Raw genomic sequence first — 12,744 nt, 5'->3', positions numbered from 1 at the left:
GTGATATGGAGTCGGCGTCTGGCGTTATCGAATAGTAACAGACTATCAGCTGCTCGTTCCCAGCCACTGGTACGTCCAGGTAACATCACACTTCACCCCACCCTAGTCCGTGATGTGGAAGATACGGATGCAAGTGCCATTCAACGAGCGATCCTCCGGCTCCCTGGCGGATCCCGGCGGAGTGTACAGAGCTAGGGCGTGAGCGGTTTGTACATAAGTAGATATCAATATGGCTAGATCTAATTCAGGCCTTTTGGAGTCACACCATTAGTCTTACAGAGTTGTGACTACCCCATGTTATCTTCTTGGTAACAGGTTAAAGACGACACAAAGCTTGCTTGCTTGCTTGTTTCTGCTGGCATCCCTTCATAAGTCATGAATCCGAGCTAAGGTACATGACAATAAAATACAACGATCCCCCATCGGCAAGGCCCAAAGCAAAAACACGCTCAAACTCCACCAATCATTAAACCTGGTCATAAACTAGGAAAAAATAGAAATAAAAAAAATATAGCCAACTCCTAAAACATCTTGAACCGTGTCGGAAGAAAATCCTTAGAGTCATCTTCCTGCTCGCCGAACGACTGCGGGAACGCAGCGATGGCAGCGACAATCGCGATAGCGATGAAGATCAGAGAGACCATGGACCAGAGAAGGCCCCAGCAGCGAGAGGAGCCACCGTATCGCTGGGCGAAGACGCTCGCGTCGGAGGAGTTGACTTTTCGGAGGATGAGGTCGTCACACTTGGCAGGGCATCAATTAGCTGGGTAACTGCAGGAATAAAGAGTAGGCGGAACTCACAATGTCCCAAACACTATATAGCGAAGACATGACGCCTATAAACAACTGCACTGTCTATCAGTATTGCTATTTCTTCCGGGAATGGCCACGGTAAATAACGTAGGCCAGGGAAGACTCACAACGACCCATCGCAGCGCCTCTCCATGCGCAATAAACCAACAAGCAACCAGCAACCCCACCGCCAGTAGCACCGTAACGATCGTCAGCCAATCCCTGCGTGCCCACCAGAGCGTCAAAAGAAAGCAAATGCCCAGAACGATACTAGCCACTTTGCTCGCGATGATGTTGAACCCGGCGAAGACAAGTAGCGCCCCGATAATTGATGAACCCAGGTACCCCGCTGGAAGGGTTATAGCGCTGATTCCGCCCTGCATGTGCGTGACGCCGCCTTCGTGCGGGTCGAGCGAGATGGACTTTACGCGGCCACCGGTGCAGCAGGCTGTTATCGCGTGGCCAAACTCATGGAAGGCAATTACAAGCATCTTTTTTTTTCCCCGTTAGTTGCAAGCCGAACGTCCTCGAGTTGGCCAGCTTACCTTGAATGGCCATAAAGAGTATCGGAGATAGGGGAGGTTCCACAGGACAGCGATCACGACGACATAGACGGCCATAATACCCAGGGTAACGGCCTGGGTGTGGTTGACGGTGAGGTCGCGCTTGTACAGATGAGACTGGGCGGTCTCGACGGCGCGTTCGCCGAAAAATTCATGGTGCGGCGCCATGATAGTATTTCTATATGTTTTGCTTGAGTATCGTGTCGAAGGGGGATGTCTGAAGGCATTTGAAGAAGCCTTGATTGGATTTATCGCCGATAAATTGGCGCCTGGTCCGAGTCTCGCTCGACGCGTTCGCTTGTAGATTCTTTACTAAAATAGGTTAGCGCGTGGCTGCCCACAACGTCTCCTGTGCTATTTCTGGGAAAGTGTGTGTGGCTGGGGTGGGGTGACGACAGGGCTGACGCTCATGAATTGCTTTGTACACATCTCATCTCCAGGATGAATGGCATTTATTGGCCCTTGTGTCTTCTCTCGACGAAATCAGATAGCATATTCGGGCCTTCTCCATCTCCCTCAAATGACTCCCCAAACGCCGGAATGCCAGCTTCGATCCCGCCGTCCAAACCCAGCCGTTTCCACTGCTGAATGAGCTTCTTCTGCCGACGAACGGCGAGCGGCCCACTTCTCTCCAGCAGTCGAACCCACTCGTCGACCGCATGGTCGAGACGGTCTGCCTCGACGACCTTCTCAATGAGACCCCACTGCAGAGCTTCCACAGAAGATATATTGTCCCCAAGCATGAGCAATCGACGCGTCCGTCCCCACCGGATTAAGCCGACTCGAAAATCACAGCTAGCTGCAACTTCGAGTCCTGCTCCCAATGTGTATCCGTTGATGCGCCCAATCACGGGCACGGGGCAGTCCCGAATGCTTTTACAGGCCTTATGGACCCTCGTAATGAATTCGCGGGCCGCGGCCGACGAGTTCAACGCCGCCATTTCGGTGATGTCTGCGCCTCCAATAAAAGATTTGTGTCCCTGGCCGGTCAGGATTACGGTGAGGAGGTCAGGATGCTTCCGGGGGATGTTGTTCATTTCCCGAGCCAGGAGATTGAGGAGATTCGAGTTGAGACTGTTGAGTTTGGATGGCCGGGAGACCGTCACTGTCACGACAGGGCGTGCTCCGCTTGTTGAGCGGACGACTTTTGTGAGAATATCTGCGGCGGCCATCTTAGCTTGCATATTCTATTTGACTCTGAAGAGAGGTTAGAATGTAATATGCCGATGTCGCTCTCTATGGTGACTTCTTTTTGATTTAGAGGTTGGGAGCTTACCCCGCTCAGCTTGCTCCCAACCGAGGTGAGAATGCAATCAATCTCCAATATCCGCCCTAGCAGCTCAACGGTATACCACCATTTTGCGTTGGTAGAAACACAAGGGGCACCTCTCCTATGTGAGACCATGGCGATACTATAACATTGGGAAAGAAGTAACCAGCGTCAGTGTGCGAAAGAATAAGATCTCAGCCTCGCTGGCATATCATGTCTTGCGCTCGATGAGCGTTTCCGCTATGCAAGCTGCTGCCTCGCAAGATCATATTGAGAATGGATGTCTTGGGGTATGAGATATTTCCGGTCTCTTCAGCCTGAGCCGGATCTCTTTGCGCCCAGACCCGCGGGTCGGAGTCTGTTCGACCAAGACATATCTATTGCTTCATTAGGGGAAAGAAGCGCTTGGCCCGCGGTCCTATCCACTACACGGGTACTGGATCACCCCGGAGAGGGGGGTGCACGGCTGTTTTCAACCCCAAGATTGTAGGATCGAATTTCGTCAGAGATCTGGAGGCTTTTCGAAAGATATCGTTCAATTTGAAACGCTTCCCCCCTTCGAGGCGTTGGCCGCCAACGAAGGGCCCGCCATACCACGCGTCACTGGTGCAGGTGGCTGGGTAGGAGGACCCTGGGGCTGGAAGTCCTCGAGGGTTGCAGGTGCTGGGAAGAACATGCAATATTCTAATTATACGATTGGTTGGGACTGATACCCTCCTATCAGGGTGTTTTCAACAATATCCTTCGTCTATCAATCTCTTATCCACCTGACAAGCAACACTGAGAATTAGGGTTTGCAGAGCGAAAATGCCACCCCGCGCCGATACGGATCTGAATCGACTCTGAGTCCGCCGCCCCGCCGCGGAGACTAAGTGGGCTCACACCCAAAGGGTGAATGCATTCCCAAAGATAAGCCCAGCAATGATGACGCACTGACATGGAACAGGACAAGAGATGCGTGAAGTATGACTTCAGGAGGGAACAAATCCACTGGGCAATGGAGAATCGGGGAGCAAAACTATATCCCAGGTCGGGAAGTTTCGGCACAAGGGATAATGAGGCGGCCAAAACGCACCAACAAGGTGGGGGGAAACAAAGGCGCCCTCGGAAGGATGCGAAGGCCTCTGAATCTCTTCAAGGATCGACACGGCCGTCCACCTGGTTCCTCCCAAACGGGGGACAGAACAGTCTCGCCAAGCTTGTTCTCGCCCAATAGTGGGTCTTTGAGTATAAGGACATGCGAAGTCTCACACAACGATCTCGCCCTCAATCGCGGCGTCAACACTTTCCCGTCGCCGGATACCGGATGACGGAGTCAGACGTGCAGATGTGATGGCTCTCCTCCGTCTGTGATAGCGAGATGGAACGCGATCCCTCCGAAATACGCATACTCGACCGGAATCATTCGAGCTTGGCGTAGTTTGAGCTGCTCGCCGGGAGTCAAAGCCTCGCTTGGCGTCGAGATGTTGTCGGTAGACGCCAATCGCACGAACCCTTCGTCACAGGTTTCAAGAGCTGTGCTAGTCAATTAAAGATCTCCCCGGCATTGAGGACTTTGGAGGAGATAATGGCATGACGAAGCAAGTACCAGCCATCCATGAGTGTCCGTTCGACGACCCCTGAATCCCGCCTGCTGGAATCTGCACTTGTCCCCGGTTCCGCATGGTCACTTTTGCACCCAAGAGATTGCCAAGTCGCGTTTCCCTGACCAGCACGGGTCAGCTCGTCAGCGCCAGAATCAGGCGCAGGCCCGGTTGACCAACCGGACGGGGCACATGGTTGCTGAGGCTGTGTCCTGCAATGGCTGTGGAGCGTGGACGATGCGGACAAGGCCCAAAACAGGGAACCATGGCAAAGGAAACATCGGCCCATCGGTCAGCCAAGCACTCGGGAAGCCACTGGCCTTGTCTCGCAAGTGGACAGCTTAAATTGAGGTTCGTGCTCGTCAAGCGACTAGTGGATGCGCCAGTCCTTTGACCGTCTCGAGCGGGCGATCATCTTGGCGACTTCTCCCAGCGGAGGCCAGAAGAGGCGGTGCAGAACCACGCAGGAGATGTCGAAGAAAAAAGAAATTATAACTGAAGAGAAGACGGCGGGCTCTGCTGTCATTGGGATAGACCTGCGAAGTGCAGAAGACAAGAAAAGGAGGTGAGGTGTGTGTCTGTATCATTTGTTTCACCAGGACACCCTTGAGTAACCTTTCAGCCCATCCGCTGTCTCTCTCCTTCCTCTCCTCTCCTCCCCCAACCCGCGAATCTCGCTCGTTCTTGTCTCTCTGGTTCTAACGGAATCATTCGTCGGCTATCTTCACTCTGACAATTTCGTCATCCTCGCCAAGCGCTCCACCGTCATGATACAGCCTCGAACATCATGTTTCCAAACAGCGAGAACGAAGCTGCCTGCAACATCTCTTCCTTCTTTCGACCTCTCTCGCTCTTGGCGGTCCCCACCGATCGACTGTAAGATAACGAGTAATTTGCATGGCAAATGACTGTTCTCGTTTCCCTCTATCAGCATTCGGTGCTGGACTTTGTCCTCAGCGCCGTCACAGTGTTCGTCACTCACGAACGGAAAATGAGCCAGACCGCGACGCCCAAGAGGAATGTGCCAAGGTCCATGCCAAGTCATCCCATTTTGAGATACGGGAATCGAGATGCGCGCAGGAGCCTCGAAAGGGGTCAGCCGGTTAGCGACCAAGGTTATCCAGTCCCTCTTCACTGTTCAGCCAGATGCGTGAACGCATGGCCTTGCAATCTCGACTCACATGGCCACTTTGAAACACAACGGTGTAACTTGACCACGCGGGTCCGTACGGGTACGTCCGGCTATACTCCAGATGCCTGACAGATCGGCAAGGACAGGCCTGGGTTTCTGGTCTCAGATCAGAGTTGGGCTTACGAGTTTAGGAATCTATTCTTGGCCTTGTCGCTATTGATTCTTCAGCCGGACCTTCGACAGACCCAGACCCATATGGAGGGGCGGATTAACCCGAACTCAGCCATATGGAGGAAGGGTGGCCATATATTGACTGCCAATTGCGCCCAGCCGCCCCAAGTCTCTCCGGAATCTGTCATATACTTCGGATCAGGCCAGTTAGATCCACAGGCCTTTGGGGCTCTTCCGGGCAGAGAATCTTGAATCGACTCTGGCATACCTAATTCATCAGTTTTAGAGTTCATTCTTGCCGTTGGCCATATTTTCTCTTCTTTCCTTTCCGCCACCAATATCATGGAAAATCCACCGAGGTCCCAAGCGGAGATAGGGCCCATCACAACGGCACCGGGTTCGAGCAACAATCACCTCACATACTGGGATACCGCCCCGGGCCCCCAAGGACCGCAATATGAGTCCAAGGATCCCGCTGGGATCTGGTCCGTAGGCGGAAGTACAACAGTCTCGCTCGCTGGGAACCCACCTCTCTCCAATGAAGAATTGACAACTTGGCAATCGAGCTTCTCCAGGCATATGGAATGCAACATAAGCACCCAATACACCGATATCTTTCTTGTCATGTGCGGCTTCGTTAGTGGGCTCATCGACGGATTGTCTTTCAATGCATGGGGAAGTTTCGCCAGTATGCAAACAGGTAAGCATTCCCTTCGCATCTTTGATACCCTCCCGAGCCCCTGTAGTCTCTAATGCTGCTCTAGGAAACACTGTTTTCATAGCGCTGGGCGCGTCCGGACAACCTGCATACCCTGCCTACCTCTGGGCCAAATCCCTGATCGCTCTCACAGTTTTCATCGTGGGGAACATCGTATTCATCCGCGTAGGCCGAGCGCTCGGTACCCGCCGTCGTTCGACCTTGATACTCTCCTTTGGGGTACAGACAGCCGCCATCTTCATAGCGGCCCTCTTGGTCCAGTTGGGTGTTGTTGAACCCAGGCCGGAAGACCCTCGCGCTCCAATTGAATGGATGCAAGTTCTACCGATCTCCCTGTTGGCTTTCCAAGCTGCGGGACAAATTGTTGCATCACGGGTCCTGGAATTTGACGAGCTCCCAACAGTCGTGCTCACTACTCTCCTCTGTGATCTACTGGTTGATCCGAACCTCGGGGCCGCATTACGAGCAAACCCTAGGCGTAACCGTCGGATAGGAGGATTCCTTGCGCTTTTCCTCGGAGCCATGACAGCGGGTGGAATTTCGAAGGTGACGGAAATGGCCGCGAGTCTCTGGTTTGCCATGGGCATCAAGTTCGTTATCACTGCCAGTTGGTTTGTATGGAAAGGAGAGCGCAGCCGGAAGGTAGAACGGACCGGGTCTGTATGAGATTGTGCTTCATTTGCACTCTGCATCCTTTCACTTCGCTGCATATGTTCTACAAACTCCTTTCACCTTTTCTATCTTATATCCTCATAGATTCAGGTATACGGGATTCTGGCACCCATGGGAGGGGTCCTTGTTTACGACTGTATGATCAAACCAAACGATAGAGTGACTTCTAGCAAGCGCGCATCATTGAATAGACACCCCAAAAGTTCATTGTTCTCATTCCGTCAGCTGCTCGTTTCTCAGTGCTCTACCCCTGCATTCTTACAGCATCACCGTTTGTGTGTCATCGATAAACACAGTATCCGACAGGCAATTCCGACAAATTCTCACTCTAAGCACAGAGTTGGCCCGTCAGGCTGAGCAGACTACGTCGCCACGACTTCTCCTGCTGGCCTTAATCTCACGTCACTTAGCCAGACGAAGCCCCCGGCCCCTTCTCACTTTTTCTATATGCGAAAATCCGTCTCCTACGCAAGAATGCGATGCGACGCTTATCTTTAATAAGCACCCGCCACTCTATCTATCCTGAAGCTTGCCCCGACGCGTGTGCTTCCCTACGACTCAAGCAGTGTCCCCATCGCGCAATGGCTAGCTCTTATTCAGCACGGATATGTTGCCTGTAAGTTAGCTTACGGTTTACCAGTCCCTGTTCGAGAGACGGAGTGGCAAAATCCGTCTTCCAATGGACAAATGGAGCTCCTTGGAGCCGAAGCATAGAGCTGGGATCCGGCGCTTCGGTGATCAACATCACTGATCGCCATATGAGCAGGTGAGAGTGCCGAGAAAATGTGAGATGTACTGAAAACGCAATCCTCAGAGATAAGAGACGAGGGGTAGTTGAAGTTACGAGAATGTTTCGACACGATTGGGGAATTCATGCTCTCAATCTATACGCTGATCCGAGGGGCGGGACGCCACCTTCGAACAACAAGGAGATAAATACATGTGCTAGAGAAGGTAAATCGGTATCGAGATCTAGCTGCGCCGTGTGTGACTGAAGAAGGAACGGAAGTAAAAAGCATCATGCGTTTTGGACAAAGTCGAGGCGCTGCCCGATAGTGATACATTATTAAACAGTTGTAGTCGTGTCTATCCCGATATCAACACCCAGAGAAGGAAAAAAATCTATGGAGAGCCAGTTAGTACCTGGCAAAGTATTAACGAACGTAGGAAAGATACGCACCATTAGAACTCCAAACATCTTGGCGATTAGCCAACGATTCCCTGACACCCGTGTCCAGTACTTCATTAATTCCCGCTGCGCTCCTTGGACGTTGTCCACAACATCTTCCGTGTTGGCGTCTATCCGCTGAATCATCTCAGACTGTTCGCTGACCATCTGTGCCAGCTGACCGAAGATGCCCCCTAACTCATTAATCGTCCTTTCGATCGCGTCAATCGCTTCGCCACGTGCTTGGATGTACGAGTTACTCGAATCCGCCTCCTCCATGAGCAACAATTGCTGATCTGAATGGACCGATGGCGCACCCAGAGGAGATGGATTCGACGGTTCGAGAGTCAACAAGTCCGCCGAGCCCCTTGGCTGTGGAGTTCTTCGTCCGGACGGATACAAGGGAGAATCTGACCGTTGGGGATCTAGGGAAGCTTGAGATTTTGATGAGACCGAGGAAACGAAGTTTTCAGTTCGCGAACGCGACGCCTGGATGTTCTTCGTGCGGACCTCGAGGACCTCCTTAAAATTAGCGCCCACGTCCGCCAATTTCCCTTGCAGCATAACCACAACCTAGCCAACGTTAGTCCGTCCTGTTCTATATCCGCGTCGCACTTCACATACATTGTCATTATGCTCCCCCTCCTGATCAGCCTTTGTTCGGTTAGACTTTGGATGTTGCGAAAGTGTGAGTGCTTGGAGCGAAGCAATTTGCTGGTTTAGTGATGCAAGATCCTGCTTGATGACATATGTCAACTCGGAGATCTCGACTGGTCGGTCGTCGAAGAGGGTCTTCCGTTTAGCCACTAGCCACATGTTAGATCCCGTACCCGAGTTCATTGTCTTATACCAGTACTCACGCTCTGCTAGCCTCCTGAGCTTCCCCGTCGTCGCAGTAATCCCCCGTCCAATCTCCGCCGCTCGTCGAGCGAACTCTGATCTTCTCTTGCCACCATCAACACTAGCATCCGCAGAGCCATTAGCCTGCCGTCGCTGGGAGTCCGATAATAAAGCCTGCCGCTGGGTTCCGACTTTCGAAGATGCTACACGTTTCTGAGCTTGTCCGAGGATGGCGTGAAACTCGCCCGTGCGATCCTGAATCGAAGGGCCGGCCATATCGCAGGTCGCAGGAGCCGTATGCAACAGCAGAAGATTAAGGCCCACAATTTGAAGAGTCGGTCCGCAATCGTCGAGCGCTGTCAGAGTGCGATGGGGATGCGTACGGGAAAAGGGTTGACCTAATTGATAAGGAGACAACAACAGGAGACGTGTCTGTGGGTTGGGAAATCGGCGTCCTCTGGATGGCGCAAACGAAGGAAGAGAAACTTAGAGAGAAGGAAGACCTAGGAAGCAAGCACCAGGTCCATAGTAATGACTTGAACAAGGCTACAAACACTAGTGAGACGAGGCCGTTGAATTCAAGTTGTCCCAAACCGCCGCAGGCGTCCTCAATGAGACATGGCGATCACGGGACATCAGATCTGCCCAGGAGAGCCAGCAGCAGAGCAGAGCAGTCTGCGCCACGTGAATACACAGCCACATCGTGCACCACCACCCTGTGGCGGTCGCCCCAGGCGCCCAGGCAGTGCCCAGTGTCCGTGACAATCATCGCTTTCCGCTTCAGGAGAAGGCAGCAGACCAGCTGATTGAGCTTCTCCTCTGTCGGAACCACATCCACACATTGTCGTCTTCTCTCTCCTCAAGGTCCATGCTCCTATGCCGGGTTGCCCTCATTCCAGCCTTGTTCCCGCCGTCGTCGCCTCCGAAACCTGCCCTCTTCTTGTTCTCCACCTTTGATGATTTGAGGCCAGGACTTCGAGCGTGGTGTTGGGCATACCTATCACAAGTCCACGGGTCTACGCTGATTTGACACACTAATGTGTATGAACTCTTGAGACAGCACCAAGTCACAACCATGTCTGGCCCATCCCAGCGCCCGTAAGTTACGGCGTCTATACCATGCTGCATGCCCCTAATTGATTTCCTTCCACTTCTAGGTCGTTCAACTCATCGGATCCCAGCAGTCCACGGTCCCCCCAGCCGCGGGGAAATATCCCTGTATCGTTTAGAACGAATGTGAATCGCGCGAAGACGCGGCGATGGGTCGAAGCGAAGAAGTACTCATACGATGGCGACGATTGGGGGGAAGATGAGTATGGAGAATATGAATACGACGACGATCATCTTACACCACAGGCTCAATCGGCTGGCGCGAACCATAGCACTCCGGATATCCCAAGCACCCTCACCAAAGGCACCCCGCATCTTCCCCTATCCAGCCAGGACCAGTCTCATTCGGTGAAGAGAGCTCAGACGATACCAACGGAAAGTCCAGCTACCCCCAGCAACCCGCCAGCCTCGATCATTCGCCCAGCGGACATCTATAGGCGGATGCGCGAGGAGCAGAAGGCTCATCAATCAGTCTTGGTGCAGCCGTCCACAGACCAGCGCACGCCAGCTACAAGTACTTCTGTAGCTTCCCCGCCTACCAATAATACACCTACTGAGACTCCGGAGAGCAGCGCGCCCCTTCCCGTGCAACATTCAGGCTCTGCTTTTGAAGGAAAAGCCGGGGAGCTCAATGATTCGGCCGCCACTCCGATAACTGCTAACGAGCCTCCAGCTATCTCGTTGCCTGATGTGAAGCGCTTGTCCGCTTTCAATCCCATTTTGCCTGCATCTGAATTGAATCCCCAGGGCATTCAAGACCCAGAAAACCAACCACATCAGCTCCAACACAATCCCTCTCTCGGTTTCCGTTCAGCAGTCAATCAAGCCTTCGATGTTCCTGAGACACCCAGTACTGTGACTGACAGTATAGCCCGCTCGAATAGCGATAGCACCACGGCTATAAGCCCCATTATCTCCCGTCGCGATGCCACCGATGATAAAACTCCAACAATCGAAGAAGATCCCAATGAGAATGTCAATGAGGGCGCAGACACCCCAACTGAAGCGAATGCTGTCTTCAAGCCTGGACACCGTCGCGACTTAAGTCTGCCCAGCCCCGGAAACAGTCCTTCGCGAAGGCCGATGATTACAGAGACCAATATCAGCGCGTCATCTGATTTGGCTCAAATTTCCACTGGCACACCCTCAGAATCCCCTCAGGAAGCCCCACCATCAACTCAACAGCACTCTGCTACCACCGATTCCATCCAACACCGACACGAAATGTCCAAGCGAGATTTACCGGCCCCTCTCAATGTTCAGACGAATGTGGCGTCCGGCCCCACCGTAACGGCTGAGCACGTCCCTGTCATCATCCCGTCGATAAGCGCGGAAAATTCCCCGGAAGATACGGAGAATGACCGATTGCGGAAAGAGATTATTCGCTCTTTGAGCCGAGAGAACACCCCTTCCGACCAGCAGGATCACGACACTCCTCCTCAAACGGGAAAACAGGACAATCTTACCCCCAGAGAAATTCAAAGCTCCTGGAATGAGCCGCATGGCGGCGATCCCTCTGTATCCCAATTATCTGGTGCTGCACCCAACGCACTCCAAACAGCGTCTGAGGCTCCCCCGGCCGTGCCTGCTGCTTTGTCACCAGCCCAAGATTCTCAGCCGGCACTGCAAAGGCGTTTTTCATGGGAAGAACCTTCAGATGACGACAACCCCACCACGGTAGCACAAGCGCAGCCTCAGCCACCATTGACCCCTGGACAAGACACTCTTTCTCCAGAGAGTATTCATCCGGTTCCTGCAACTGCGCCAACCAGTCAGACGTCGGAGGCAGGGGATCACATAGGTGGCAAGGACCAGCCCGGACTCTCAGAGCCTAAACTTACCGTCGTACCGCCACCAGTGGAAGACGGTGTTAACATTCCCTCGAGTAGCCAAGCCCCCGGGTCTGCTCATTCCCAAACCACAGAGATACCCGCACGCACTGAGGATGAGCAGTCTTTCAGTCGCGACCAGCAGTCTCCAGAGCTACCAGCACAAGCCCCGTCCGCGTCCTTCGAATCAGGTTTGCTTGGGTTCAAGGACATTCTCAATATGCAGTCATCAGAGGAACGTGTCAAGGCTTTTGACCGGACCCGAATTCAGTTTGCAGCCATTGATACTGGGCTGAGCAACTGGGTTCAGGTGACGGTCCAATCCCATCCCGAGCATTCCGATGTCGTTGAGCGCAACTCCAAACCTCTCTCTGACGAATTCAAGAACAGTGTGCCGCGCGCGAAGTTCCCGAAACTATCATCATTAGGAACTCTCGCATCATCGCTTCAAGACGGATCCCACTCATCGTCGGGTCATACTCGACGGCCCTCGGTTCCTCTTGGTTCTACGAAACAACACCAGGTAGGGAAAGACTTTCTACACACTGCTGGAGTCTTGGGTGGCCAAGCTGGCAAGGCGGCTAAGGGCCTGTTCTCCAAAGGACGGAGTAAATGGAAGGGTAGTGGGGGAAACGAAAAGGTAGAGCCTTGATTTCGTTTTCAGGTCTCTTTTGCTGCATTCTGCCATTTTTACTCCTTTCACCTGCTCCCACCGGCACTCTCGTTCCTTTGGCATCGAATTGTTTCATTGAATAGTATGGATGCTTGCGGTCGTAAATATTCAAATTCCTCTCCATCCTCCATTGTTTTTTTTCCACTTTTTGTGTTTTCTATTTCATTGATACCAAGGCATGTAATTGAGAATATCTTGAGGTGCATTTCAGAATGTGACACGA

General features: G+C 52.8%; 5 protein-coding genes across 5 annotated transcripts; 2 read left to right on the top strand and 3 right to left on the bottom strand.

Moving 5' to 3' along the window:
* Positions 1-302: 302 nt before the first annotated feature.
* Positions 303-1,610, bottom strand: BJX67DRAFT_110904 (M50 family metallopeptidase). The gene is made up of 4 exons (XM_071024316.1): positions 1,338-1,610; positions 921-1,283; positions 802-846; positions 303-743 (listed from the first exon to the last, which is right to left on the bottom strand). Exons 1-4 carry the CDS (start codon positions 1,521-1,523, stop codon positions 522-524), a joined length of 816 nt encoding a protein of 271 aa, XP_070885979.1. The 5' UTR covers positions 1,524-1,610; the 3' UTR covers positions 303-521.
* Positions 1,611-1,807: 197 nt separating this feature from the next.
* Positions 1,808-2,527, bottom strand: BJX67DRAFT_381328 (ClpP/crotonase-like domain-containing protein; the record flags this gene model as incomplete). Its single annotated transcript, XM_071032998.1, has 1 exon — positions 1,808-2,527. The coding sequence occupies one exon, from the start codon at positions 2,525-2,527 to the stop codon at positions 1,808-1,810; it is 720 nt and encodes a 239-aa protein (XP_070885978.1).
* A 3,134-nt stretch (positions 2,528-5,661) lies between these two features.
* BJX67DRAFT_110848 (YoaK family protein) lies at positions 5,662-7,264 on the top strand. The gene is made up of 2 exons (XM_071024315.1): positions 5,662-6,211; positions 6,276-7,264. Exons 1-2 carry the CDS (start codon positions 5,854-5,856, stop codon positions 6,893-6,895), a joined length of 978 nt encoding a protein of 325 aa, XP_070885977.1. The 5' UTR covers positions 5,662-5,853; the 3' UTR covers positions 6,896-7,264.
* Positions 7,265-7,678: 414 nt separating this feature from the next.
* On the bottom strand, positions 7,679-9,502 carry BJX67DRAFT_353671 (t-SNARE syntaxin). The gene is made up of 4 exons (XM_071029137.1): positions 8,930-9,502; positions 8,694-8,875; positions 8,082-8,642; positions 7,679-8,023 (listed from the first exon to the last, which is right to left on the bottom strand). Exons 1-4 carry the CDS (start codon positions 9,183-9,185, stop codon positions 7,988-7,990), a joined length of 1,035 nt encoding a protein of 344 aa, XP_070885976.1. The 5' UTR covers positions 9,186-9,502; the 3' UTR covers positions 7,679-7,987.
* A 366-nt stretch (positions 9,503-9,868) lies between these two features.
* Positions 9,869-12,739, top strand: BJX67DRAFT_110337 (uncharacterized protein). Its single transcript, XM_071024313.1, has 2 exons — positions 9,869-10,007; positions 10,067-12,739. Exons 1-2 carry the CDS (start codon positions 9,985-9,987, stop codon positions 12,498-12,500), a joined length of 2,457 nt encoding a protein of 818 aa, XP_070885975.1. The 5' UTR covers positions 9,869-9,984; the 3' UTR covers positions 12,501-12,739.
* The last annotated feature ends 5 nt before the right edge of the window (positions 12,740-12,744 follow it).

Source organism: Aspergillus lucknowensis (genome assembly GCF_044049455.1).
Source record: "Aspergillus lucknowensis strain CBS 449.75 chromosome Unknown BJX67scaffold_21, whole genome shotgun sequence".
Taxonomy (NCBI): Eukaryota; Fungi; Ascomycota; class Eurotiomycetes; order Eurotiales; family Aspergillaceae; genus Aspergillus; species Aspergillus lucknowensis.
The sequence above is the reverse complement of the archived record's forward strand: the minus strand, read 5'-3'. Positions and strand labels throughout refer to the sequence as shown.

Coding starts and splice junctions, on each gene's coding strand:
- BJX67DRAFT_110904 (XM_071024316.1), bottom strand. CDS start 1,523: ATGGCGCCGCACCATGAATTTTTCGGCGAACGCGCCGTCGAGACCGCC. Junction 847..920: donor AGGCGCTGCGATGGGTCGTT/GTGAGTCTTCCC, acceptor TAGACAGTGCAG/TTGTTTATAGGCGTCATGTC. Junction 744..801: donor TATATAGTGTTTGGGACATT/GTGAGTTCCGCC, acceptor TGCCCTGCCAAG/TGTGACGACCTCATCCTCCG.
- BJX67DRAFT_110848 (XM_071024315.1), top strand. CDS start 5,854: ATGGAAAATCCACCGAGGTCCCAAGCGGAGATAGGGCCCATCACAACG. Junction 6,212..6,275: donor TTTCGCCAGTATGCAAACAG/GTAAGCATTCCC, acceptor ATGCTGCTCTAG/GAAACACTGTTTTCATAGCG.
- BJX67DRAFT_353671 (XM_071029137.1), bottom strand. CDS start 9,185: ATGGCCGGCCCTTCGATTCAGGATCGCACGGGCGAGTTTCACGCCATC. Junction 8,876..8,929: donor GCTCAGGAGGCTAGCAGAGC/GTGAGTACTGGT, acceptor ACATGTGGCTAG/TGGCTAAACGGAAGACCCTC. Junction 8,643..8,693: donor AGGGGGAGCATAATGACAAT/GTATGTGAAGTG, acceptor AACGTTGGCTAG/GTTGTGGTTATGCTGCAAGG.
- BJX67DRAFT_110337 (XM_071024313.1), top strand. CDS start 9,985: ATGTCTGGCCCATCCCAGCGCCC. Junction 10,008..10,066: donor TCTGGCCCATCCCAGCGCCC/GTAAGTTACGGC, acceptor TTCCACTTCTAG/GTCGTTCAACTCATCGGATC.